Source organism: Coregonus clupeaformis, chromosome 13 (genome assembly GCF_020615455.1).
Source record: "Coregonus clupeaformis isolate EN_2021a chromosome 13, ASM2061545v1, whole genome shotgun sequence".
In the NCBI taxonomy this organism is placed as follows: domain Eukaryota; kingdom Metazoa; phylum Chordata; class Actinopteri; order Salmoniformes; family Salmonidae; genus Coregonus; species Coregonus clupeaformis.
In genome coordinates, this window is record NC_059204.1 from 34,240,289 (window position 1) to 34,266,219 (window position 25,931).

The 25,931-nt window shown below is 42.2% G+C and overlaps 2 protein-coding genes across 3 annotated transcripts in view; one reads left to right on the forward strand and one right to left on the reverse strand.

Annotated features, from left to right (window-relative positions):
- The first annotated feature begins 348 nt into the window (after positions 1-348).
- LOC121580167 (beta-galactosidase-1-like protein 2) lies at positions 349-8,719 on the forward strand. Of its 2 annotated transcripts, none has more exons than XM_045224574.1 (19): positions 349-539; positions 972-1,157; positions 1,933-2,001; positions 2,510-2,605; positions 3,108-3,216; positions 3,339-3,431; positions 3,634-3,715; positions 3,846-3,910; positions 4,087-4,171; positions 4,537-4,674; positions 4,881-4,961; positions 5,180-5,286; positions 5,554-5,700; positions 5,893-5,964; positions 6,090-6,168; positions 6,299-6,386; positions 6,623-6,734; positions 8,215-8,331; positions 8,522-8,719. In XM_045224574.1, exons 1-19 carry the CDS (start codon positions 448-450, stop codon positions 8,606-8,608), a joined length of 1,905 nt encoding a protein of 634 aa, XP_045080509.1. In that variant the 5' UTR covers positions 349-447; the 3' UTR covers positions 8,609-8,719. The 2 variants fall into 2 exon arrangements, with proteins under 2 accessions (XP_045080509.1, XP_045080510.1); XM_045224575.1 differs by having other exon boundaries at positions 5,554-5,682.
- Positions 8,720-11,720: 3,001 nt separating this feature from the next.
- The window catches only part of LOC121579293 (galactosylgalactosylxylosylprotein 3-beta-glucuronosyltransferase 1), a 46,496-nt gene continuing 32,285 nt past the window's right edge, over positions 11,721-25,931 (reverse strand). The window contains 5 exon segments of the mRNA XM_041893765.2: positions 11,721-13,082; positions 13,084-13,143; positions 13,944-14,240; positions 14,595-15,115; positions 16,546-16,688. Of these exon segments, the coding sequence (XP_041749699.2) occupies positions 13,056-13,082; positions 13,084-13,143; positions 13,944-14,240; positions 14,595-15,115; positions 16,546-16,657 (1,017 nt within the window). The 5' untranslated portion in view covers positions 16,658-16,688 and the 3' untranslated portion in view covers positions 11,721-13,055.

Below are 25,931 nucleotides of genomic sequence, written 5' to 3' on the forward strand. Positions count from 1 at the left end.
CCTTCTGTTCCTTAGCACCTCTCCATGCTTCCTTCATCTTGCAAACATTTACCACACCGACGACTGACTACATTACCCCAACCACGCTTCTTAATATGGAAATTAATAATGTCCCATAAATACTTTAGCATTTGAAATTCTTCAGCATTTCACTTTGATAGGCTATCAATTTATGACGTGAAAATGTCTCAATGTATTTATTTTGTCTCAAAGAGTCTCTCTCTCTCTCACACACTCACACAAACACACCCTTTCTGGGCGGTGCGATGCTTAATAGGCTATACTCTATCTATCCTAAGGGAGTTGCAGTGATCCTCCTAGCTTCATTTTCCCCAGCAGATCCGAGCAGATTAGATGTGTTTGTTATTGGAAAGAGTTTCATTTCTATGAATTAAGTACTGTCTATCAACAGATAAACAGATTAACATATCTATTTACCATTAACAGATGGTTGTTCTAAGAATAAGGAAAGCCCACAAAATATATTATGCACTTCTCTGTTTGAGCATTGTTGTCTTCATCATGTACCAGTACCTGGGGTAAGTAAGATAATAATAATTTACTTATTATTCATTCTATGGCATGTTTTAGTGTACCTTGAAATGTTTTTAAGAGCATGAATTGAATGACTAAAATAAACGTTTTGTCTTCAGTTCAATGAATAGCCCTACTCTGAAGTACTTGTACTCTCACACAGTGCCCTTCTCTATCCAGTATGTAAAAAGGATTAATACAATTGTGTGTGGTTTCATACATATCATTTCTTGATAGCTGATAACACAAAAATAACTGCTTTTATCCATATTATCCATTTATAAGACAGGAGGACTAGGTCCCATCTGGAATTACACAACCTCTCCAAGCACAAGGCTATGACTAGGAGTAGCCTAGAAAGGAGTGCTACTTGTGTGACCTGTATTGTTCAATGTTTATTGACCCAAATCAATGTGGCATGGCTGATTCTTGTCTAGTACTGCGCCCGGTGGCAGGAGAATGAGCAGGAGAGTAGGCTTGAGTGCCAACTCATCCCAGTTCACCTTGGAGGGAGAACCTTTCCGTATTCTGGGGGGATCCGTCCACTACTTTCGGGTCCCTAGAGCCTACTGGAGGGACCGCCTGATGAAAATGAAGGCTTGTGGCATCAACACCCTCACTACGTATGTAGCATACAATCACTCAGGCAAAAATGGCACCCTATTCCCCATAAAGTCCACTACTTTTGACCTGCATCTGAAATGGCATGCTATTCATGGAGCACTACTTTTGACCAGAGCCCTATGGGCCCTGGTCAAAAGTAGTGCACTATAGTTAATAGGGTTCCAATTTGGTCGTAACTTAAGCCTACAGTATAATAGTTATTAATAAAATAAAATCTAATTTTATTTGTCACACGCTTCGTAAACAACAGGTGTAGACTAACAGAGAAATGCTTCCTTACGGGTCCTTTTCAAACAATGCAGAGTTAAAGGTATAGAAATAGTAACCTGAGGAATAAATACACAGTGAATAACGAATAACAATAAAGAGTCAAAATAACATGTCTATATTCAGGGAGTACCAGTACAAAGTCGATGTGCAGGGGTACAAGGTTACTGAGGTAGCCATGTACATATACTGTAGGTAGGGGTAAAGTGACTAGGCAACAGGATAGATAATAGACAGTAACAGCAGTGTATGTGGTGAGTGTGAAAGTGTGTGTGTGTGTGTGTGTGTAGCGTCAGTGGGCATGTGTGTGTGTGTGTGTGAGTTGTGTGTGTGTGTGTGGGTGTGTATGCCATCAGTTTGCATGTGTGCGCATGTTATGTGTGTGGGCGTATGTAGTGTGTGTGGGCGTATGTAGTGTGTGTGTGTGTGTGTATGTGTGTGTTGTAATAGTTCATGACCCTGGTCATTTGTTGTGCGATAATGAGGAGCATCCTGTTTCTCTTGCAGAGATGTACCATGGAGCTTACATCAGCCAGAGAGAGGGGTTTTTCACTTTCAAACAGAGTTGGATTTAGAGTAAGGACCCCTCCTGTTCCTCCTCTTCATCATTTATAGTTGAACGTTTGCAGCTTTCCATTGCTCTATACAAACACAAATAATTGTCTTGCATCTTATCTATCCCCCTGGCATTAATACTCAAATGACTGAAACGCATTGGGAATTTCCTTTTACATCATTTGGCATCAGGTGTCGTTATTACCCGAGCTGCCATGCTCATGGGAGTGAGTAGCAGATGCACTATCCTGACAACAGCCCAAATGCATCTTCACAACAACAGCACTTGCTGTGCAATTAATGGCACTGAGGTCAGGTCACATGATTCCCATGTTTCCAGGGGACTTGGGTTCACACCAATTTTATATGTCTATAGTTCACACTCATAGAGAATATTTGCATATCTGACACTCAAGTGAAACTTACACTCCAAAATCAGACCTCAGTCCAGAAGTGGACTCATTTTTATGTCTGAAAACAACTGACAAACTTTGGTTCGGAGTGATGTCCCTGTGTCTTGTTTTCCCAGAGCCTACATTAACCTGGCTGCTGAGGTAGGACTCTGGGTGATCCTGCGTCCAGGGCCGTACATTTGCTCTGAGCTGGACCTAGGAGGGCTGCCGAGGTCAGTCAGCTGTCTGTCTATCTATTTGTATGTTTGCCTGTTTTTCTGTCTGTCTGACCTTCCATTTTTAAACCAACGCATTTGGAGTTTGGTGGAATCGAGGCAAACAGAGCCATCCATTTTGAATAGGAGACTCTGCCCTACACTACTTTACTGTTGAATTGTCTGCTCTTAAGAGTCAGGACATTTCTGAGGCAACATTCCTCAGTAAATGTAATAAGGAGGTCGGAGCGTGTAAATGTGTTTTGCACAGAGGCCACTTGATCTAGCAACACAAGGTGCCATTTTGATTGTAATATGTGACTATGGGAACCAGGGTAAACAACTTATACTATACCCCAGGGAGGGGCGGATTGGCTGTCTTCTAGCTTTCTGTCCTCCTGGGAATATGACTCAACAGTTTCATGAACAGTGAGTTTAACTGACTACAACACCCCCAATTCTCTTTCTCCCTGGCAGTTCTAATACTACTTTTCCACTCTCTCTTCTTCCCTCGGTTAAGTTGGCTTCTTCGTGACGGGAGTATGAGGTTGAGGACTACTCACCCAGGATTTGCTGAGGCAGTCAATACGTACTTTGACAAGCTCATTCCAAAAATGGTTCCTCTACAGGTCATTATTTGGTTCCTATTCGAATATAACCTGGCTGTAGCCAAACCAAAGCTATAGCTATAGAATACATTAGCTGTAGAATTGTCCTATATCATTTGAAAATGTATTTTTTGTTTTTTCAGTTCAAGAAAGGAGGGCCCATCATTGCTGTACAGTTGGAAAATGAATATGGATCATTTGCAATGGATAACACTTACATGCCTTTCATCAAGGAGGTAAACACACATGCACACACACACACACACACACACACACACACACACACACACACACACACACACACACACACACACACACACACACACACACACACACACACAAATAATGTAATTACAGAATGTATGGCATTATCCAATTAGGTTTTATAATGTATGGGTCATGTCCAGTGTTGGTGCTCACTACTGTGTTTCTTCATAGGCTCTAAAGTCCAGAGGAATCAATGAGCTCTTACTGACGTCAGATAACCATGAGGGGTTAAAGGAAGGGGGTGTGACTGGAGGTACAGTTTATCATTACAGCAGACACACTTACAGTGTCCTTATTTTACACCGTCCTTGTGTCCACATTCACTGATCAAAGTTCTGCAGTCATTTTACAGTATATTCCTTTAATTCCAACCTATCTTCTAGTCATCAGAACAGTGAATCTACAGAAACTGAATCAGGGCGACATCAAGTATTTGAATGCTATTCAGGTACAACCCATTCTCTCCACTTGCTCCTCATCTTCATACTTGAACATTTTCAACAAATGCTGAACAAAGTTTATTAGGAAGATCAGCAAAGTATTTATACATTGGCCACCAATTAAAATGATAGCAGTCTGTATTGATCATGTGTAAGTTGTGGACTGTGTATTTATGCACGGCAGCCTAATAGCCCCATGATGGTGATGGAGTACTGGACAGGCTGGTTTGATGCATGGGGAGACCTCCACCATGTCCTCGCCCAAGAGGGTAGGGTTGTATTTTTAAGCTTACTTACTTACTTAGGCTTTGTCGTGACTAATGACGCATAAGTCCTCCAAATGGTCCCTCCATTTCTCCCTGTCCTGAACCTCTTTCCATGTGTTTACCTTCATCTTTCCAGTATATGCAGGATTCCGCAATGACTTAAAAGTAGCAGTCAATGAAATGACTAATATTCCTTTAGCTTATTCTGCAGTTGTACACATTTTTCAGACTGTGGAGTTTTTCTGAAGCTGCTATTCATCAACATATTTTTGTGCCTGTCATTTCCACATTAACATGCTTCTCCAAAATGTCAGTTATTAAATTGCTAGATATCTGCGATAAACATGAATGATCTCTTTGTTTGTCAGATATGGTTTCTGCTGTGCGGGAGATTCTGAGACGCGGCATGTCCATTAACCTGTACATGTTCCACGGAGGGACTAACTTTGGTTTCATGAGCGGAGCACTGATCAATCCAATCTACAAGGCACTAATCACAAGCTATGGTATCTTATCCAGATATTTATTCCACTTTTTAGCAGCATTCCAATTTACACTAGTGGCAATGTGTTTTGAAGTTTCCTCTCACAATTTAGTTTTGTATTGTATTATCTTGTATTACACATTGCCACCAATGAGTGGCAGTGTGGACCAACATGTCATGAGAGATCTTCCCTGTCCCCACTCCCCACTGATGATTGCTGTCATCCAGATTATGATGCACCTCTGTCCGAATCGGGGGAATACACACCAAAGTATCACCTTCTCAGGGATCTATTCAGTCAGTACCACAGTAAGTTGATCACTAAACTTAAAAATAATAATTAAATAGCCCGACTTTTGTCAACTTTAAGGGCTGGTTTCCAGGACCAATAGAGAATCCCCATTGAAAAGGTTTAAATCCAGGGTTAGTTTTACTGTAATCTGAGTCTGGAATACTGCCCTAAAAGTGTAAGGGAGATTGTGTGTGACCTCATTGTCTGATGACTCCCTTGGCCTTGTGTGTCGGAGGTGAGAAGCTCCCTGATATGCCGGCCCTGCGTTGGAAGGAGAGGTATGAGCCAGCCATCATGTACCAGCACCTCTCTCTGTGGGATGCCTTGAGCTTCGCTGGGGAGGTGAGTGTGCGTGTGCATGTATGTGTGTGTATGTGTGTTTGTGTGTGTGCGCGTGTGCTTGTGTGTGTGGGTGCTGGTCCGTGTGTAGGTCGGTCTGTGTGTGTGTGGGTCCGTTTGTGCCTCTGTGTGCATATGTGCATATGTGTGTATGTACTGTATATGTGGATATGAGTATGCATCGGTCAGTTCTACACCAAACGTACGCTTCATGACTGTGCAGTGTGTGTGTGTGTGTGTGTGTGTGTGTGGCTCTTTCTGTCTCTCTAGCCATTTAAATCACCAACCCCAGTCAACATGGAGAATCTCCCAGTGAACAATGGGAATGGCCAGTCCAATGGATATACCCTCTATGAGACCATTATAACCAGCGGAGGCTCCCTCAAGTCTGGAGACAATGTACGGGACAGAGCCCTGGTGGGTCTACACATCCTATAGACACCATGACTTGTTCAAAATATAGAGTTTATGACACAGTTATATCACATTTTATAATTGAAATGGTCCTGTTAATGTGGAAATCACTTATGATTCTCTTATGATACAGAAGTTGGGAAACTACAGTCACTTTTGAAGGCATTTATTTGACAGATGTAAGTTTGTTTCTAGGTGTTTGTGGACAGACACTACATCGGCATTTTCAAGCATCAGAATCTGCAGCTAGCGGTGCCTGATGGAAAGGTACTGCAAGATGAACATGAGGCCTACTGGAAGCTACTTTCAAATAGGACCTACAAGCTTTTCAAGCTTTCATAATCATCAACAACCAAACAGAGCCAAATAATGATTTAATATTCTAACTACAGGGAAAGCGGACATTGAGTTTACTGGTTGAGAACTGTGGACGAGTTCACTATGGGAAAGCTATAGATAAACAGCGCAAAGGTGCACATCTATTTTGACTATCCTCTCTTTACACTGTAACTAAATCGTATTATCCTACTGTAGCAGAAACTGGTAACAATGTACTTCTTTTCAGCTTTGATGCCTTTTTATTGTCTGTGTTGTATTGTAGGTCTCGTAGGTGACATTCTATTGAACAACACTCCATTGAGGGACTTCACCATATACAGTCTGGATATGAAAACCAGCTTTATTGATAGGTTTGTATATTTTAATTTTCAACTTGTAGTACTTGTAAACAATCAAGCTCGTAAAAAGTCATTTTTATGAGCTTGAGCACTACAGATACCAATCAAGCATACCAATGTTTGCATGTGAACATTTCATGGAACACATTTCTGTTGGTGGCCCACCCTTTGATGGTATGCATGTACATATTAGACAGTGTGGCATTAATATATTTGTGACTATACCTTGAGTAATATATATATTTCAGCCTCAACCAGGCACCTTGGAAGTCCCTTCCACACATTCCCAGTTTCCCTGGATTCTTCCTGGGAAGAATGTTTACCTACGGCTATCCAAGTGACACCTTCGTCAAGCTACCAGTGAGTAAATACAGTCATATTATACTGTGATACTTTGGCTGTGACACCTGCTTTGGTGTGCGTGCTTCTCTCTGATGCTATTGTATGTTTGTTATCTTGTTAGTGGAGCAGGGAAGTCAAGTGATTAAGGGACCGATTCAGACTTAGGAAATTTGTGACATTCCTACACGTTTTGATTAAAGCACTTTTCAGTATTTGGTATTCAGACTTACCTTATGCAGGTGCGCAACGAGCTCTTTGGGAGTGTCTCCCTTATGCGCACTGAATACATTTAATTAAACCGCTGAAAACCCTCCCACTTGCTGGCCAGTAGATTTCCTCATGGAGTTTTCATTCAATGGGGTTTTCAGTACAGTTATCTAATCCTTTTAAATACGGTATACCATTAATTTGAATTTTTTTAATAGACTCAATATAATATATCGAGATAACGGGTTCAGAATATTAGGGATCAATGAAAGAAAGCCATCTAAATATATGCATATTCAGAGCTTGAGAGGATCTGCAGAGATGAATGGGAGAAACTCCCCAAATACAGGTGTGCCAAGCTTGTAGCGTCATACCCAAGAAGACTCGAGGCTGTAATCGCTGCCAAAGGTGCTTCAACAAAGTACTGAGTAAAGGGTCTGAATACTTATGTAAATGTAATATTTACATTTACATTTCTAAAAAACGGTTTTAGCTTTGTCATTATGGGGTATTGTGTGTAGACTGATGAGGGAAAAAAACGATTTAATCAATTTTAGAATAAGGCTGTAACGTAACAAAATGTGGAAAAAGTCAAGGGGTCTGAATACATTCCGAATGCACTGTACGTATCATGTTGATATGATTTTCAGTTTGCTTACATATGACTGGTTTCACATTTGTCTCCAGCGATCATAAGTAAATATCATCTAAAAAAATTGCTATTTGTAATTACAATCCCCTTCTCCAAACTAATTTACCTAGCTCTTATCAATTTATACATTATAGTGCATGGAGAATGGTGTTATTTCTACAGCAGATGTTTTTCCACTTGGAACCGACTGGTGCTCGACCTTATTCATGGTTTCCTCATGCGTAAAGGTGGTGGAATTGTGAGGGTATTAAATCATGGTCAGAATATGGCGTATCTGTAGACACACCTCCGCCATAATTTTCTATGATCTCCACCTTTACATGCGTTTCCTCACGCTCAAGTTCAAGGTCAGAATACGCATAAAGATAAAAGTGCATAAAAAGGAATAAAGTTCCATTTACGTGCGTGTAACTCAGGACTGAATTCCCCCTAAGTGAATTGTAAATGGATACATTTTCAAAGAATGAACTAGAAAATCCCCTGAATAAAATGTGTGTGCTTGCTTGTCTTTATAGTATTTATGGTATTGAAATATATTTGGGGGGGCTTTCAGCAAGCACTTTAATTATTTATGAGGCTTAAACAAAATGGGATGACAGTAAAGTTATGATGTTGTAATGCCTATGATAATGTTTACAGGGCTGGGGCAAAGGGGTAGTCTTCATCAATGGTTTGAACCTGGGGCGCCACTGGTATATTGGCCCACAGCAAACACTCTACCTCCCAGGACCTTTTCTCAACAGTGGAGTAAACCAGGTAGGACTCACTACAAGCACTTAGTCAGCATCATTATGATAAGATAATAAGACATTAAAAGGGGATCAAACATGCTCTTAGGTTCTTAGTCTTAGGTTCACAAAGTTGTGTTTACTTACAGTCTCGTTCTGTTAACGTCATGTGTTTCTTCATCATCTTCATCAACATCATGATCATCATCATCATGCAGGTGATTGTGTTTGAAGAGCAGGAAGCTGACTATAAGATCACGTTTGAGGAGACTCCTGATCTGGGCATGGCTGTGGACATTCAGTAACTACATTCCCAAGCTACTGTACTTTTAATAAACAATAATAATGGATAATGGATCTTATTTTTTTAAATCGTTTTTTCTCTGGGACCCAAAATGCTGTACATTGTATGGGAATAACTCACCTTACAGTGGCTTGCGAAAGTATTCACCCCCCTTGGCATTTTTCCTATTTTGTTGCCTTACAACCTGGAATTAAAATTGATTTTGGGAGGGTTTATATCATTTGATTCACACAACATGCCTACCACTTTGAAGATACAAAATATATTTTATTGTGAAACAAACAAGAAATAAGACAAAAAAACAGAAAACTTGAGCGTGCATAACTATTCACCACCCCAAAGTCAATACTTTGTAGCGCCACCTTTTGCAGCAATTACAGCTGCAAGTCTCTTGGGGTATGTCTCTATAAGCTTGGCACATCTAGCCACTGGGATTTTTGCCCATTCTTCAAGGCAAAACTGCTCCAGCTCCTTCAAGTTGGATGGGTTCCGCTGGTGTACAGCAATCTTTAAGTCATACCACAGATTCTCAATTGGATTGAGGTCTGGGCTTTGACTAGGCCATTCCAAGACATTTAAATGTTTCCCCTTTAACCACTCGAGTGTTGCTTTAGCAGTATGCTTAGGGTCATTGTCCTGCTGGAAGGTGAACCTCCGTCCCAGTCTCAAATCTCTGGAAGACTGAAACAGGTTTCCCTCAAGAATTTCCCTGTATTTAGCGGCATTCATCATTCCTTCAATTCTGACCAGTTTCCCAGTCCCTGCCGATGAAAAACGGATGGTGTTCTCGGAGTGATGAGAGGTGTTGGGTTTGCACCAGACATAACGTTTTCCTTGATGGCCAAAAAGCTCAATTTTAGTCTCATCTGACCAGAGTACCTTCTTTCATATGTCTCCCACATGGCTTTTGGCGAACACCAAACGTGTTTGCTTATTTTGTTCTTTAAGCAATGGCTTTTTTCTGGCCACTCTTCCATAAAGCCCAGCTCTGTGGAGTGTATGGCTTAAAGTGGTCCTATGGACAGATACTCCTTCAGGGTTATCTTTGGTCTCTTTGTTGCCTCTCTGATTAATGCCCTCCTTGCCTGGTCCGTGAGTTTTGGTTGGTGGCGCTTTCTTGGCAGGTTTGTTGTGGTGCCATATTCTTTCAATTTTTTTATAATGGATTTAATTGTGCTCTGTGGGATGTTCAAATCTTCTGATAATTTTTTATAACCCAACCCTGATCTGTACTTCTCCACAACTTTGTCCCTGACCTGTTTGGAGAGCTCCTTGGTCTTCATGGTGCCGCTTGCTTGGTGGTGCCCCTTGCTTAGTGGTGTTGCAGACTCTGGGGCCTTTCAGAACAGGTGTATATATACTGAGATCATGTGACAGATCATGTGACACTTAGATTGCACACAGGTGGGCTTTATTTAACTAATTATGTGACTTCTGAAGGTAATTGGTTGCACCAGATCTTATTTAGGGGCTTCATAGCAAAGGGGGTGAAAACATGCACGCACCAGTTTTCTGTTATTTATTTTTTCGAATTATTTGAAACAAGTTATTTTTTTCATTTCACTTCACCAATTTGGACTATTTTGTGTATGTCCATGACATGAAATCCCCCCCAAAATTAATTTGAATTACAGGTTGTAATGCAACAAAATAGGAAAAACGCCAAGGGGGATGAATACTTTTGCAAGGCACTGTATCCATCTTGAGTAGAATATTGTTCATCATTTTATTGACGTAAATGTAATCCAAACTGTGGTTTATTTATTGAATCAAGGAACGAGAACAAGTGGAATCATTGTGGGAACTAACCAAGTCATCAACGTCTGTATGTGTCTTGATGACAAGTATTTTGGTTATAACAAATGGCATGTCATGTTAATGATAGCATTCTGGTGACTCTTACTTCCAAACAAAATGTTATACCTGTATCATCTGACCACTGATTGACAGGCTACAAGAGCTGCAGCAGTTTTATTTTAGCATTCATCATATTGGCAAATATGAGTTAGTGTGCTGTATATTTAAGTCATTTAGCAGACGCTCTTATCCAGAGCGACTTACAGTTAGTGAGTGCATACATTATCTTTTTATTTTTCATACTGGCCAACCCCGTGGGAATCGAACCTACAACCCTGGCGTTGCAAACACCATGCTCTACCAACTGAGCTACATCCCTGCCGGCCATTCCCTCCCCTACCCTGGACGACGCTGGGCCGTGGGTCTCGCGGTCACGGCCGGCTACAACAGAGCCTGGATTCGAACCAGGATCTCTAGTGGCACAGCTAGCACTGCGATGCAGAGCCTTAGACCACTGCGCCACTCGGGAGACCGTGATACTCGGGAGATATGTGCTGAGACCAGGACTGTATAGGATTCATTTATAAAAAAGAAAACCAATGCTATGATTTTGAACATAAATTACAATATCAACAAGAATAATTAACCATGTCAAACAAGGAAAGCAAAAAGATGCTGACATACTGAGTACATTTTTATGATCGTATATACATATAAATATTACAGTGGCTGTTTGCAAAGCAGACGTATTCCTTCTGTTGACCTTTGAATATCAAATCAAAGGTCAACAAGTAGCGTTTGGGGTCCAGACTGTTTAGAAAATGACATACTGTATCAAGGGAAGACCATTACTGGCATGTATCCTGTGACTGTACATGATGTAGTGTGTGTTGTGAAATAATAATATCTAATTGACTAGCTCTAAAAACAAAATTAGCATTATAACATTTTTTTAAAATAAAACGGTTTCACTGGCAAACGTCCTCACCTAATTTCTGTTGGAGACGTGAAACAATTTGATGCATACAGTATTTGACACCAAAATGAACATAGGCAACAGAGCCTGGTCTTAAAGTGCTGATATAATCAGTAGTGTTATATGATCAGTAAAACATGTGCAAATGGACAAAAACAAACAACAAACAACCAAAACTGGCATTACAGTACAGGTGTTAAGCTAAATCATCGTATTTGGGTGGAATGTGCAACACAGACTACTCTGATGACTACTCTGATGACTACTCTGATGACTATTCTGATGACTACTCTGATGACTATTCTGATGACTACTCTGATGACTATTCTGATGACTACTCTGATGACTATTCTGATGACTACTCTGATGACTATTCTGATGACTACTCTGTGGATGGATGGTTGTGTCTGTGTGCATGTGCGTGCACGCATGCGCACCAGCTCATGTATGTGTGTGCATGTCTGTGTGTGTGTGTGTTTGTGTGTATGTGTGTGTGTGTGTGTGTGTGTGCACAGGCATTTGTATGTGTGTACACTGTGCACACATATCTGTGTATGTGTGTGAGACGTGTTTGTGTGTGTGAGACGTGTCCTAATTAGTGATTTGAGGGAGCGGAGCTGTCTGAATAGCTCAGTGTTTTACAGTGGGACGTGAGAAGGGTTCATGTCCTCTCCAGATCAGTCTGTCAGTCAATGCTGACTCGAGTCAGACAAGGACCCCTTTATCCACCCCAAGAACAGTCCGCTCCATGACAAAGGGAGCCCAATCACCAGTAAACAAGGGCCATTCGGGGCCCCTGATTGGTCATGTTTGGTCCAGTACCTGGTTTTGAGGATGTTGATTGGATGGTTGCTTTGTGTCGGCTGGGTTGAGGATGCTTCTTATTGGCCACTGTATGAACCGCTGACAGTAGTCTGAACCGCCAACAGTCTTTTGTCTTAAGCTGCACTCTGGCGACTGGCTAGCTCCACGTGTTCAGCTTCCATCGATGCATCAGTAAAGCGCTTAGCTAGATACAGTATCACCATCCTCTATGAATCTATGCTTTGATATTCTACGCCTGTATTGATACGTGGCTGTGTGCTGCTTGTAGTAGACAAGGTGGCTGTCTGACTCCCTTTACAGTGCTATTACTGTAAATACATATTTCACTCCGATCCTGCCTGCCTGCCTGGAGCTTGTCTTTTGTCAGTCCATTTGGAATCCCAGCCATATATTTATTACCTGTAATAACTCATTGGTATTTGGGCTTAGGAGATGGGCAAAGAAAATACATAATTAAGAAAAAATGAATTCATCGTTACATTCTCATTACTACCAAACATGGAGAGAATTGTTTAGACAAATGGTTTTGAAGAGGGGTTCCGGAAACCATAGACATTAAACCATAAAAATAGCTTTTTAGTATGGATCATCTGTCAAGTTTTTATTTAATGAAATCATAACATCCCTGTTATACAAATTCAGATAGATTCGGCAAAGGTTTACTCTACGAATAATAATATAATATTAAATGCTTTAATATAATAATAATAATAAGCTCACAGAAGCTCAGAAAGACAGGTTGGCCCTCAGACATAGGGTTGTAAAACTTTGGGAAAGGTACAGTAATTTTTCAATCTTACATAATCCCAGTCACTTTAAAGCTTTCTTATTACCTGTGTTGGAAGACGTTTCATATCTCCACGTTGGAGTCGGTAAATCGCTTTCTTTCCCTCATTCACCAGAACAGGCTTCTCTGTCCTAGTGTGCCATACAAGTACCTGGGGGGAGGTTCAAGTGAAAAGGTTGGAAAAGGTACAGCTGAAGCATTGCTTTACCACTTCAAAGATTGCACAAATCTTTGAACAACTTTTTTTATCTTTGAAGATATGTGTGAATTGTTGTAGAGAGCGGAAGAATGATTCACTTGCTAGTTTCACCCTTATATTCAAACATGGTCAACATTTGCTGAAGGGACATAAGGTGCGGAACTGTGTGTGTGTGTGAGTGCGTGCGTGAATACAGGTGAGATGCAAGGGGGCTAAAACACATGGGTTTATGAAACAACATGCATTTTCTAAAGCATTTGATCGGAAGTACATTTCACGAGGCAAAATGTGGAAAATGTTGAGGAATAAAGGCCTTAGCGACTGAAAGCCTATTGAAATCCATACAGTAAGAGCATTATTCTCCTCCATTTACAGTAGAAAATAACAACTAAAAGTTTGCTTCAGCGACTTCCTGTTCAGTGCATACCACTACACATGTCATTATTTGTTACGACCACATTCTCAGCGCACCAAACTAGTTGAAATTAAGTCACTACAACAAGATTACAACGTCAGTATAATATCAGCTGTAACCGATATAATTGTCTACTTGTCTTGTACTGGTCAACAGTCACAACACACCTCTTTAATATAATAATAGTATATGCCATTTAGCAGACGCTTTTATACAGAGCAACTTACAGTAGTGAGTGCATATGTTTTCTTATGGGTGGAATCAAACCCATAACCATAGTGTTGCAAGCACCATGCTCTATCAACTGAGCCACACAGAACAACTATCAGATCCTCACCTTAGTGCAATTAGCAGCCTTGGGCTCCAGGTCATTGAGGGTGACCAGCTCCCGCAGTAAGCTGCTCTCCTGGTATCCTCCCTTGACTCCCCACAGCTTGAAGTAGGCCTGAGGCTTAAAGAGAATGAGGCGGAGGTTCACCGCAAACCCAGCCATGTCTATGGCAAAGGGTCGGTGGGGGTCAAACACAGTCTTCCATCCATACACCTTGCCCACGGTGTTGACCTTAGGGGACTCGTAGCGCAGGCCGCCCACAAAGGCTACAGGCCACACCGACACCTTCCTAGTTGAACGCATCTACACAAGAAGGAGAGAGAGGGTTGAGCCCATAGAGAATTGTGTTCTATATGTAATTATATGGTTGAACCATTGGTTGGAGAAGGATTACTATGTGATCAATAAGTATTGATTTTCCAGTATATTCTATGAATTTATTTGAGGAAATAGCTATTTTATCATGCACAAATAGGCAGGTGTCAAGTGATGCCTATGTTTTTAGGCTGTGCATTTACCTACTGGCATACTGTAAGGATTCATGTTCTTTATGTCATTATACAGTTAGTGCGCACTGAAGCCACACATTTTGCCTATTTCGGTAACTCAAGAGGAAACAACTCTGTACTGCACAACATCTCTCCCTGTTCCACTCACCTCCTCAAACAGCTCCAGACTGTAGGTGTTGTCATCATCTGCAAAGTAGACGATACCTGGCTGGCTGTGTCTATTGTTGGAGCTGAAGGTCTCCCGGAGCCAGCGCAGGGCCAGGTTCCTCTGCATGGTTCCCCGGGGTATCCTGGGGTCCCTTGTGTCCCCACGCAGCTTATAGGTCCTGGGTGTCTCCACGTTGAGGTGAGTGTAGTTCAGGCTTGTTTCCCGGAGAAGCCTGGTGACCAGCGGGGTTCGTCGCTGAGAGTCCTCCACCAGGATCCAGTGCAGGTTAGGCACGTGGAGGAAGGTGTTGGCCAGACGGGTCAGCTCCGCCTTCTGGACCGGCCGGCTGTAGGTTGGGGTGACGACGTGGAGGGTGGGGAGGACATCAGACCAGGGCGGCTGGCGGCTGTAGACGTATTCGGTGCGCACCACCTCCACAATGTCCTTGTTGTTCTCAGAGGAGCAGTGCTTCTTGAGGGTGAAGGTGTTCCGGGAGTCTCGCCGACTCTCATGTCTGTCATCTAGGAGAAGGGAAAGAAAGCTGGTGTTGTTGGTATAATAAACGATTATAGACTGTTTAGGATCTGTACTTTTCCATAAAGATGGCGTGGAGAGAGGGGCAACATCTAGTCGCGCAAATAGTTGAACATAGTTGTACAGTTGGACACTTCTTAGCCATCTGTTATGGTTTGAACGAACGTATCATTCTGAAATCTAACTCCATACTCTTTTGCTAGACATGTAATCTACTTGTGACATGTAATCTCCTCGTATACTCATCACTCATTTATAAAGGAATTAATTAGTTGTCAGACTAATATGAGTCAGTTTAAGGTGTGAATAGAGAAATAGAGAAATACACTACATGACCAAAAGTATGTGGACACCTGCTCGTCGAATATATAATTCCAAAATCATGGGCATTAATATGGAGTTGGTCCCCCCTTTGCTGCTATAACAGCCTCCACTCTTCTGGGAAGGCTTTCCACTAGATATAGGAACATTTGCTGCGGGGATTTGCTTCCATTCAGCCACAAGTGCATTAGTGAGGTCGGGCACTGATGTTGGGCGATTAGGCCTGCCTCGCAGTCGGCGTTCCAATTCATCCCAAAGGTGTTCGATGAGGTTGAGGTCAGGGCTCTGTGCAGGCCAGTCAAGTTCTTCCATACCGATCTCGACAAAACATTTCTATATGGACCTCGCTTTGTGCATTGGGGCATTGTCATGCTGAAACAGGAAAGGGTCTTCCCCAAACTGTTGCCACAAAGTTGGAAGGACAGAATTGTCTAGAAGGACAGATTTTTATGCGCTCCCATTCTTTGAGCTTGTGTGGCCTACCACTTCGCGGCTGAGCCATTGTTGCTCCTAGCCGTTTCCACTTCACAATAACAGCGCTTACAATTGACCGGGGCAGCTATAGCAAGCCAATGTTTGTCTATGGAGATTGCATGGCTGTGTGCTCGATTTTATACACCTGTCAGCAACATGTGTGGCTGAAATAGCAGAATCCACTAATTTAAAGGGGTGTCCACATACTTTTGTATATATAGTGTAATTCAATTATGTGGACCATATATTTTCTTCTGATAGAGCTCAAATTGATCGCGACCTCATGCCACGGTCTCACAAAATGACAATAACATTTTCCTTCAGACACTGGTGAGATTTTCAGCTCATTATGAACAAAAACATTTGCCCATTGTCTTAAAAGTCTTGCAAAAGAGAATGAAGCATATTCTCATTAAATGTTAAGTGGGGAAAAATGCCCAAAAAATCTGCTGTAAAATCAGGGACATGTGTAGACTTCGTTCTTTTTAATCATGTCTCTAAAGTGTACTATATTAAGAGGAGCATCCCAAAATAAGCATAGATATAAGCAAAACAATTGTTTTCCTTTACTAGAGAGACTAACCATGAAACCCCCCTAGGGAAATGGAGGAACGACTTTTACCCTTTTGAGCAGCTAGCAAGGGGTTGATGGCACTCTGATGCCAAACAGTGATGAGTAGCGTCCAAGGCAACACGATCAACACGATGGCCAGAATGTCTCGTCTCTTCGGCATCTCCGAGGTCAAACCTGAGCCACGTCATTACCTGCAACACACAACAGATTGGGAGTGTTAAAAAGGCTGTACAGAACTTTTACCTCTGGAAGTGTCGTTTTGAAATTGGCAACAAATTAAGTCTACTTCCAGGCATGTTAACATGTCGTTTTCCACTGTTTTGACATGCAATGATTATTGTCAGCCAATTGACCTGCTAAGGCTAAGAGGTAGGCCTGTAAGCCGTGGTTAAACTGCCAGTAACTGCATGACTCATGTACTCGTGCTCCATGCATGCCTCATCCCTTCTCATCAGAATATATATATATATATTTGTTTACCTTGGTTCATTTTAACCATTTACACTGCAGACTGAATTAAAAGACAAATTATCTAAGTTCTAAATATGGATAAAAAAAAATAAAAAATCACAATCCTGAATTTGTGTTTTAGCCCAATGGCAGCCCCATCATTTTGCTTCCCAGCAAACATGCCCACATTGGCACGATGTGGGCCCAATGCGGGCAAAAATATTGGCCCCATGTAGGCTGCCAACATTGGGCCAATGCGACCTTTGCTGGGCTCACCCGTGTTGGGCTGATGTGGAATTGCTGTGGGCTAGCCCGTGCCCACCTTGCCCACCGAATACCCACATGGGGCCAATGGAGTCATGTTTGCTGGGTTGGTATTAATCTGACAGGTCGATGGGGCTGGGGAATTACAAACATAAAGAATGTAGTAATATAACCTTATATTTTGGGTTATGATAGGGTAACACAGTTATACTAAGCTCATGCAGCATTTATTAGTTATATCCTTCAAGAATCAATGGGTGGCCTTGAGATGACCTGAACAGCAGAAAAATCACCACATTGTGCCTTTAAGGGCAATACCAGGTGTTATTTCTGGATGGCTTTCTGAACCATGGCTTCAGTATAAAGTGTTGAACTTAAAGAATTAGTGACAGCAATTCTCCACTTTTCAAACGGGCTAGATTTATCCAGTTCATAGAGCCAGTGAATGGAGCGTGGTGGAGCTAGCTGCCATCTAATGGGCGACCATTGTGGCAACGTGAATTCTGTTTGAAATGCTAACCCTCCATTGAGGTTCTGCTATAGCTCCCAGGTGAGTTCTGCAGAGATAAAGCATTTGCAAACGAACCTGCTGCCCCACCAAAGCCATTGCACCTCAGAAAATATGTCAGAGACGGCTGCAAGCTTTCATTTCTTTCTGCCTTATAAAAAAACAAGCTGGAACACTACATATAAAGAATAGCTCATTTTGCTAATGATCTGAGAAAGCATAAAGTCATTGTATTCTTAGGTTTTTGAATGACATCTGAGGTTTAAATAGTTATTGTGCAGGTTCATAGCATAGGTACTTCACTCTCTGTGCAGATTATCTAGTATCAGTTGGTGCAACATTTTGACTACTTATACTATTGGCAACTAGTGGAAGGAGAAATGGGGAGGACAATAAACCCTAAATCTGAAAATTATAGCTCATGAATGGCTGTAGCAAGAACCAACAGCATGGGAACTGCTGTTCGTCAAAATACAGAGCGGTAAGCATAGAAATGCCAGGTGTTTCTTAGATCATGATATGCTACATTAGTGACCTCCGGGTATGGACAGACGAAAACTGTCGGCTTAAGGTATTACCCTGTGACTTCAATCTATTAGTAGAATCTGGTTTATTTAGAATTAAAGGGATAGATTAGGTAAGGTAAGGAAACAATAGTATTGTAATTTTGGTGAACTATTCCTTTAAATCCACAAATATGTTTGACTTAAAATCATTTCTGTGGGCTCTTTCTGTCCAGCCCTACTCATATGCAAACCAACCAACTGTTTTGGTGGAAAGGATGACTGAAACACAAATACTGATCGCTTGGCTCCCCAAAAGCGCGATTAGCACATTTCACAATTAAACACATTTAAATGCATCAACATAAAAGGAAACAGAGAGAAGGCGTATTGGGCTCAGAGATTGTCTATTCGGCTAGGTCGGATATATTCCATAAGTCAAATACTCCTCTTTTAATTAGCACCTATCTCCGACCAAAACAGGAGGGATAAATAATGCACAAAAAACAACCACCCACCCTCTTTTCATTCTCCTCACCTTTCACTGTGTGATGAAGACAGATAGGCTTCTTGTTAATCACAGCTCTTTAGATGTAATTCATCCTTGATTAAAGATGATAAACCTCAGTCTGGGAGATCAAAGGGACACAGTATCTAATTATCGCGCTAGGCGAGTCGTGATGGGGGTCCCTTTGTTAATTAGGTATCATTAATATCGGGAGGGTAATTTACATTACAGAGCATCCTGGCAATCAACTGTTTAAGACGCTGTCTACATGAAAAATGGAAACCTCTGACTGAGACACAAACATTACTATAAATCAAACCTTATGAAAGCTCTGAGCCCTAATGCAACATCATTATCGCCTACATTACGCATCAGAACAGTATCAGCACAATGTAATATTATGGCCAACCTGTGGAAAGAGAATTGGCCTGTAATCCTAACACCAAACTGCTGCTTTCAACTGGTTGATGGTATGATAACAGTTATGTTAATGTCTACCCAGCAAACATGACCCCATGTGAGTATTCGGTGGGCAAGGTGGGCATGGGTTAGCCCACACCAGCCCATCATGTGCTAGCCTATACAAGCCCAACACAGGCTAGACCATACCAAGCCCACACCAGCCCAACACAACCACACCAAGCCCACACCAGCCCAACACTGGCTAACCCAGCATGGACTAGCCAACACCAAGCCCACACTAGCCCGACACAGGCTAGCCCACACCAAGCCCAACACGGGCCAGACCACACCAAGCTCAACTCGTGCTAGCCCACACCAACTCCACGCCAGACCAACACAAGCTAGCCTACACCAGCCCAAGACAGGCCAGCCCACACTTAGCCCAACATGGGCTAGTGCACAACAATCCCACACCAGCTCAACACGGGCTAGCCTACAACAGCCCAACACAGACTAGCCCACACCAATCCAACACGGGCCAGCCCACACAAAGCCCAGCACGGGCTAGACCACATCAAGCCCAGCACGGGCTAGCCCACACCAAGCCCAGCACGGGCTAGCCCACACCAAGCCCAGCACGGGCTAGCCCACACCAAGCCCAGCACGGGCTAGCCCACACCAAGCCCAGCACGGGCTAGCCCACACCAAGCCCAGCACGGGCTAGCCCACACCAAGCCCAGCACGGGCTAGACCACACCAAGCCCAGCACGGGCTAGCCCACACCAAGCCCAGCACGGGCTAGCCCACACCAAGCCCAGCACGGGCTAGCCCACACCAAGCCCAGCACGGGCTAGCCCACACCAAGCCCAGCACGGGCTAGCCCACACCAAGCCCAGCACGGGCTAGACCACACCAAGCCCAGCACGGGCTAGACCACACCAAGCCCAGCACGGGCTAGCCCACACCAAGCCCAGCACGGGCTAGCCCACACCAAGCCCAGCACGGGCTAGCCCACACCAAGCCCAGCACGGGCTAGCCCACACCAAGCCCAGCTAGAGGCGGGGGCTCATTAGAATATTTGGGCCGTGGTTTGCAGAGAGTTATTTTTGGGCAACTGTTACTGACAGTGTCATTCCAGTTTAAGTGTTCTGTTGTGTGATGCCCAAATTATTTTTTATATTGTACACCTTGCTAATGATTGAGTCTTTAAAAATATAAATAAGTGCATGTGACATATGAGAAACTTAACAGTTTCTCTTGTAAAAATATATGTATGATAGTTTCAACTTGGTTGTCTTTCTGATACAATGTATCACGTTCCCTAAATACCTTTGAGGCTTGAGAAATATGCAATTTATGCATTGAATTGAATGTAATAAATATATTATTAATAAATAAATTCACATTAAATAGAAAAGGCGCATCGGCCCGATATGGGGCCAATATTTTAGCCTGTATTGGGCCACATTGTGCCAATGTAGACATGTTTTCTCTGTATCTTCTTGTCGTTGTTGCAAGCTATCTGACCATTCAGAATCATAACAAAGCACGGCTTCAGCACCATCAATGCACGCGCATCATTTTCGTGACGTTGTCAGCCAACCCATCTATAGCACAAAGATAACGGCCATGTTCGAGAGCATCAAAATCGTGATGTATCATGGGTAAATTGTGACCAACTGACTGATCTACAAATAATATTGAGTGGTTATTTATGATGCAAGTGAACACGCCCAGCATTGCTCCAACATAACACTGCATGACAAGCCTAAAGCTACCATACTGTGCTTTATGATTATGTAATCACTTTGATGTGATATTAGAGCAACCATGACTAATATGTACATTAATTGTTAAAGGGATATTCCACCCTTTTTCAACATCAAATTCATTATCTTCAGCACCACCCCAATATCAAATTGTGAAAACGGCAGGTTGCTATGTTTTGTAGTAAAAAAGATAGAACATAAAGTGTTTCCGATGACATAATCCGGTGGCACTGATGACATCATCTGGTTTGCATCATGTGATATTAAACAACTATGAACAAGCGAAGGTTAGTAAAATGTGTTGCTATTTGTCATTAGCCAAATTTCTAAGACCCGTGTCTGTTTTTTTGGTTGGCAAATATAAATAGGTAGAATTAAAAACAGACTATGAACTTAAAATATAAGATGTTACTGTTTTAAGCAGATATTTGATGATAGTATATTAAGTCTAGTTGTATTTACAAGGAGAATTTAATCATTATAATTTCCACAAATTTACAAGGGAGGCCAATTTTTCACTTCCTACCTGGTCCAGCTTCCACTGTACAATTAGTAACAACATGTACACACATCTTGTAAATGAGGCCCCTGGTCTGTAACTTCACATCTGCTATATCTAGAAAAGCTGCCTGCCTGACCTCAGAAGAGGTGCAGGGGGATTCTCAAGTACTTATTTTTGTTTACAGACTCCATTTTGGGTGGTAAGCAAAGCACATACAGTGGGGAAAAAAAGTATTTAGTCAGCCACCAATTGTGCAAGTTCTCCCACTTAAAAAGATGAGAGAGGCCTGTAATTTTCATCATAGGTACACGTCAACTATGACAGACAAAATGAGAAAAACAAATCCAGAAAATCACATTGTAGGATTTTTTATGAATTTATTTGCAAATGATGGTGGACAATAAGTATTTGGTCAATAACAAAAGTTTCTCAATACTTTGTTATATACCCTTTGTTGGCAATGACACAGGTCAAACGTTTTCTGTAAGTCTTCACAAGGTTTTCACACACTGTTGCTGGTATTTTGGCCCATTCCTCCATGCAGATCTCCTCTAGAGCAGTGATGTTTTGGGGCTGTCGCTGGGCAACACGGACTTTCAACTCCCTCCAAAGATGTTCTATGGGGTTGAGATCTGGAGACTGGCTAGGCCACTCCAGGACCTTGAAATGCTTCTTACGAAGCCACTCCTTCGTTGCCCGGGCGGTGTGTTTGGGATCATTGTCATGCTGAAAGACCCAGCCACGTTTCATCTTCAATGCCCTTGCTGATGGAAGGAGGTTTTCACTCAAAATCTCACGATACATGGCCCCATTCATTCTTTCCTTTACACGGAGCAGTCGTCCTGGTCCCTTTGCAGAAAAACAGCCCCAAAGCATGATGTTTCCACCCCCATGCTTCACAGTAGGTATGGTGTTCTTTGGATGCAACTCAGCATTCTTCGTCCTCCAAACACGACGAGTTGAGTTTTTACCAAAAAGTTCTATTTTGGTTTAATCTGACCATATGACATTCTCCCAATCCTCTTCTGGATCATCCAAATGCACTCTAGCAAACTTCAGACGGGCCTGGACATGTACTGGCTTAAGCAGGGGGACACGTCTGGCACTGTAGGATTTGAGTCCCTGGCGGCGTAGTGTTTTACTGATGGTAGGCTTTGTTACTTTGGTCCCAGCTCTCTGCAGGTCATTCACTAGGTCCCCCCGTGTGGTTCTGGGATTTTTGCTCACCGTTCTTGTGATCATTTTGACCCCACAGGGTGAGCTCTTGCGTGGAGCCCCAGATCGAGGGAGATTATCAGTGGTCTTGTATGTCTTCCATTTCCTAATAATTGCTCCCACAGTTGATTTCTTCAAACCAAGCTGCTTACCTATTGCAGATTCAGTCTTCCCAGCCTGGTGCAGGTCTACAATTTTGTTTCTGATGTCCTTTGACAGCTCTTTGGTCTTGGCCATAGTGGAGTTTGGAGTGTGACTGTTTGAGGTTGTGGACAGGTGTCTTTTATACTGATAACAGGTTCAAACAGGCGCCATTAATACAGGTAACGAGTGGAGGACAGAGGAGCCTCTTAAAGAATAAGTTACAGGTCTGTGAGAGCCAGAAATCTTGCTTGTTTGTAGGTGACCAAATACTTATTTTCCACCATAATTTGCAAATAAATTCATTAAAAATCCTACAATGTGACTTTCTGGATTTTTTTTCTCAATTTGTCTGTCATAGTTGACGTGTACCTATGATGAAAATTACAGGCCTCTCTCATCTTTTTAAGTGGGAGAACTTGCACAATTGGTGGCTGACTAAATACTTTTTTTCCCCACTGTACCATGGATGTCATTATGTGATAGGACTGAGTCAAGACAAAACCATGACCTTGTTCTTCCTCACTAATCAGTGATGAAAGAGGAATAACAACAACAACAACAACAACAACAACAGTGTTTTCTCTTGTGTCAGTATTCTAAGGTGTGAATGGACTATAAAGTGTATCATACTGGCATAATATACACACACACACAAACCCACACCACTGATTTTAGCTTTCAGACACATTTCAACGCTAGCCACAGGTCATAATAAGGGTATTATTAAAATCTGCAAAAAGTAAATAAATAAATAAATAAAATTCTGCAAGCTTAAAAAGACAGACAAGCAGAGCCAGTCCAGTGTAGATATATTAAATGTTTATATTCATGATGTGAACTCAGCTTGTTTTACATGCAAAGCTTTTCTGAGGGACAGAATAATATCAAAGCACATCACACAATACAAAACCCCTCTCCGAGGAGATTGTGATGGAATGAGAAAACCCCCCAACACAAAACACAAAACACATACAGTATCTGATTTATCTGACAACAAACCAACTTACTTTTTTCACTGTTACTCCTTCGTTACACTTACTGTATTGATGTTTGTAAATGCTCACTAGCTCTTGTGCGCTTACTGGTGATGCCAATTAATAGTTACACCCTTTTCAACTTTGTGATGCCTAGATATAGTAGATGTGCAGATTGAATCTAGCTGATAGGTACTGCAGATATAACAGTCAGGCCACTTTTTCAAATGCTTGGCAGCTACAGGACTTGGCAGCTCTGGAGTTTGTCCTCTGACTGCCATAGATTTGGGGGACTTGCAGCGAGTCTCACTGTGAGCTCCATGGTGACAGAGACATCACGAAGAGCCTCGCACGCACGGGCACACACACATGCACACACACACACACCACATACACACACACACACACACCGTGAAGGAGCTGGACAAGGACCAAACCATAAACCACACTGGAGGAAGCAGGGATCCTTACTAATGGGCACCACTGGCGTTGGACGTGTACATGTGGAAATGGCCCGATTACTGTAAGCAGGCCACCCATAAACTCTGGTTCGACCGTGAGAGTGGTTCAGTCGGCGAAACGTTTGCGGGTCTTTTAATCAACTGCGGACAATTATCAAGGCAGCCATATTGCCTCTGCTGTGAACTGCCTGTGGCAATACTATACAGGCTCTCAGCCACGAAGTCAATATGATGGCTGTAAAGTCAAATCATTGATGGAGGCATTCCCCACAACCTTGAGTTCATGTATATTACCGGTATACAATATGGGTGGATTGCACAGGAGGCTGTTGAGGGGAGAAAGGCTCATAATAATCGCTGGAATGGAGCGAATGGAATGGCATCAAACACCTGGAAACCGTGTTTGATTTATTTGATACCATTCCACCTATTCCGCTCCAGTAAATACCACGAGCACGTTCTCCCCAATTATGATGCCATCAACCTCCTGTGGTGGATTGTAGTTTGAGGAACCAAAAGGGTCATCTTGCTGATGAATGTATCCTGATCATGAATGCATTCATGTTTTGCAGCTCAATCTGAAGTCTAGAAATCAAGATAGGCACTTTATACTACAACCATTTTTTTAAAGCTTCAAATTGAAATAGAGCCAATCCATCAAGTCACAACGAAGTACAGATGTACTCTCTTAATTTGATCTCGCGCAGCATGAAATGTAAATTGTAGTCTATTCGAGGTTTAACAGGAGGGAAAGGAAAGGGGGCTCATTTAACACTTAAAAAGACTGAAAGCTCCTTATCATCTATTTAATGAACAGCACCAGTTCACCCAAACTATATATAACTGACAGCTTCTGATATCAAAACACTTAGACAGGGGTCTTTTTGTGTTAAATCCCAGTCTCAGTGGGGAAATCCACACCGTTGTCGGCATTAACGGCCGTCACATGGTGGGAGTAGGACAGGAAGGATGTTTAGGTGAAGGTTATAAATATGTCAGCGTGGAAGACGGAGGATTGTTGTCCATTCTAAATGTTAAAGAGAAAGGAGACCAAGGCTTTGGTTTTATTATGAGAAGCGCACATACACATGCAGATGTCCTTTTGCATGTACACAGCATGCCACAGTATCATGGAGGGTTATCAGTGCCAATTCTAAAATACAATACTTATTTAAAATTGGCACTGCCCTCCATAATGCTGTGACATGCGGTGGCATGCTATGTCGTGTGCAAAAAAAAGACAGCATCTGTAGGCTACCTACAGTAAGAAAAAACTATGTATTTGGGAGCCTACGAGGCTCTGGATACTGGACACAGTGGCCCTGTTTCCCCTACTGTGGATTCCCTTTTTAAAGGTCCAATGCAGCTGTTTTTATCTCTATCAAATCATTTCTGGGTAAGAATTAAGTACCTTACTGTGATTGTTGTCAATTAAAATTGTCAAAAAGATACACAAATAGCTTCTCAGCAAAGAGCAATTTCTCAAGCAGAGAATTTTGCTAGGACTGTCTGGTAATGGTCTGAGTGGGGAGGGGAAAACTGAAAACCTCTGTTATTGGACGAGAGATTTGGAACTCTCTTTCTTATTGGTATATTAACTAATTTACTGCATGGTGATGTCACAATGGAAGGCCAAAACACCATCCCACCAAAACAGGCTCAATTTTTGGTGGTCTTTTCAACATCAAAAAGGCATTATCATAATTTTCACAATTTCACAGTATTATTCCAACC

Excerpts from the sequence above, each read along its gene's own strand:
- LOC121580167 (XM_045224574.1), top strand. The coding sequence starts at position 448 with ATGGTTGTTCTAAGAATAAGGAAAGCCCACAAAATATATTATGCACTT. Across the intron at positions 4,675-4,880 it reads GGCACTAATCACAAGCTATG|ATTATGATGCACCTCTGTCC; the intron begins GTATCTTATCCA and ends GCTGTCATCCAG. Across the intron at positions 6,169-6,298 it reads TATAGATAAACAGCGCAAAG|GTCTCGTAGGTGACATTCTA; the intron begins GTGCACATCTAT and ends GTTGTATTGTAG.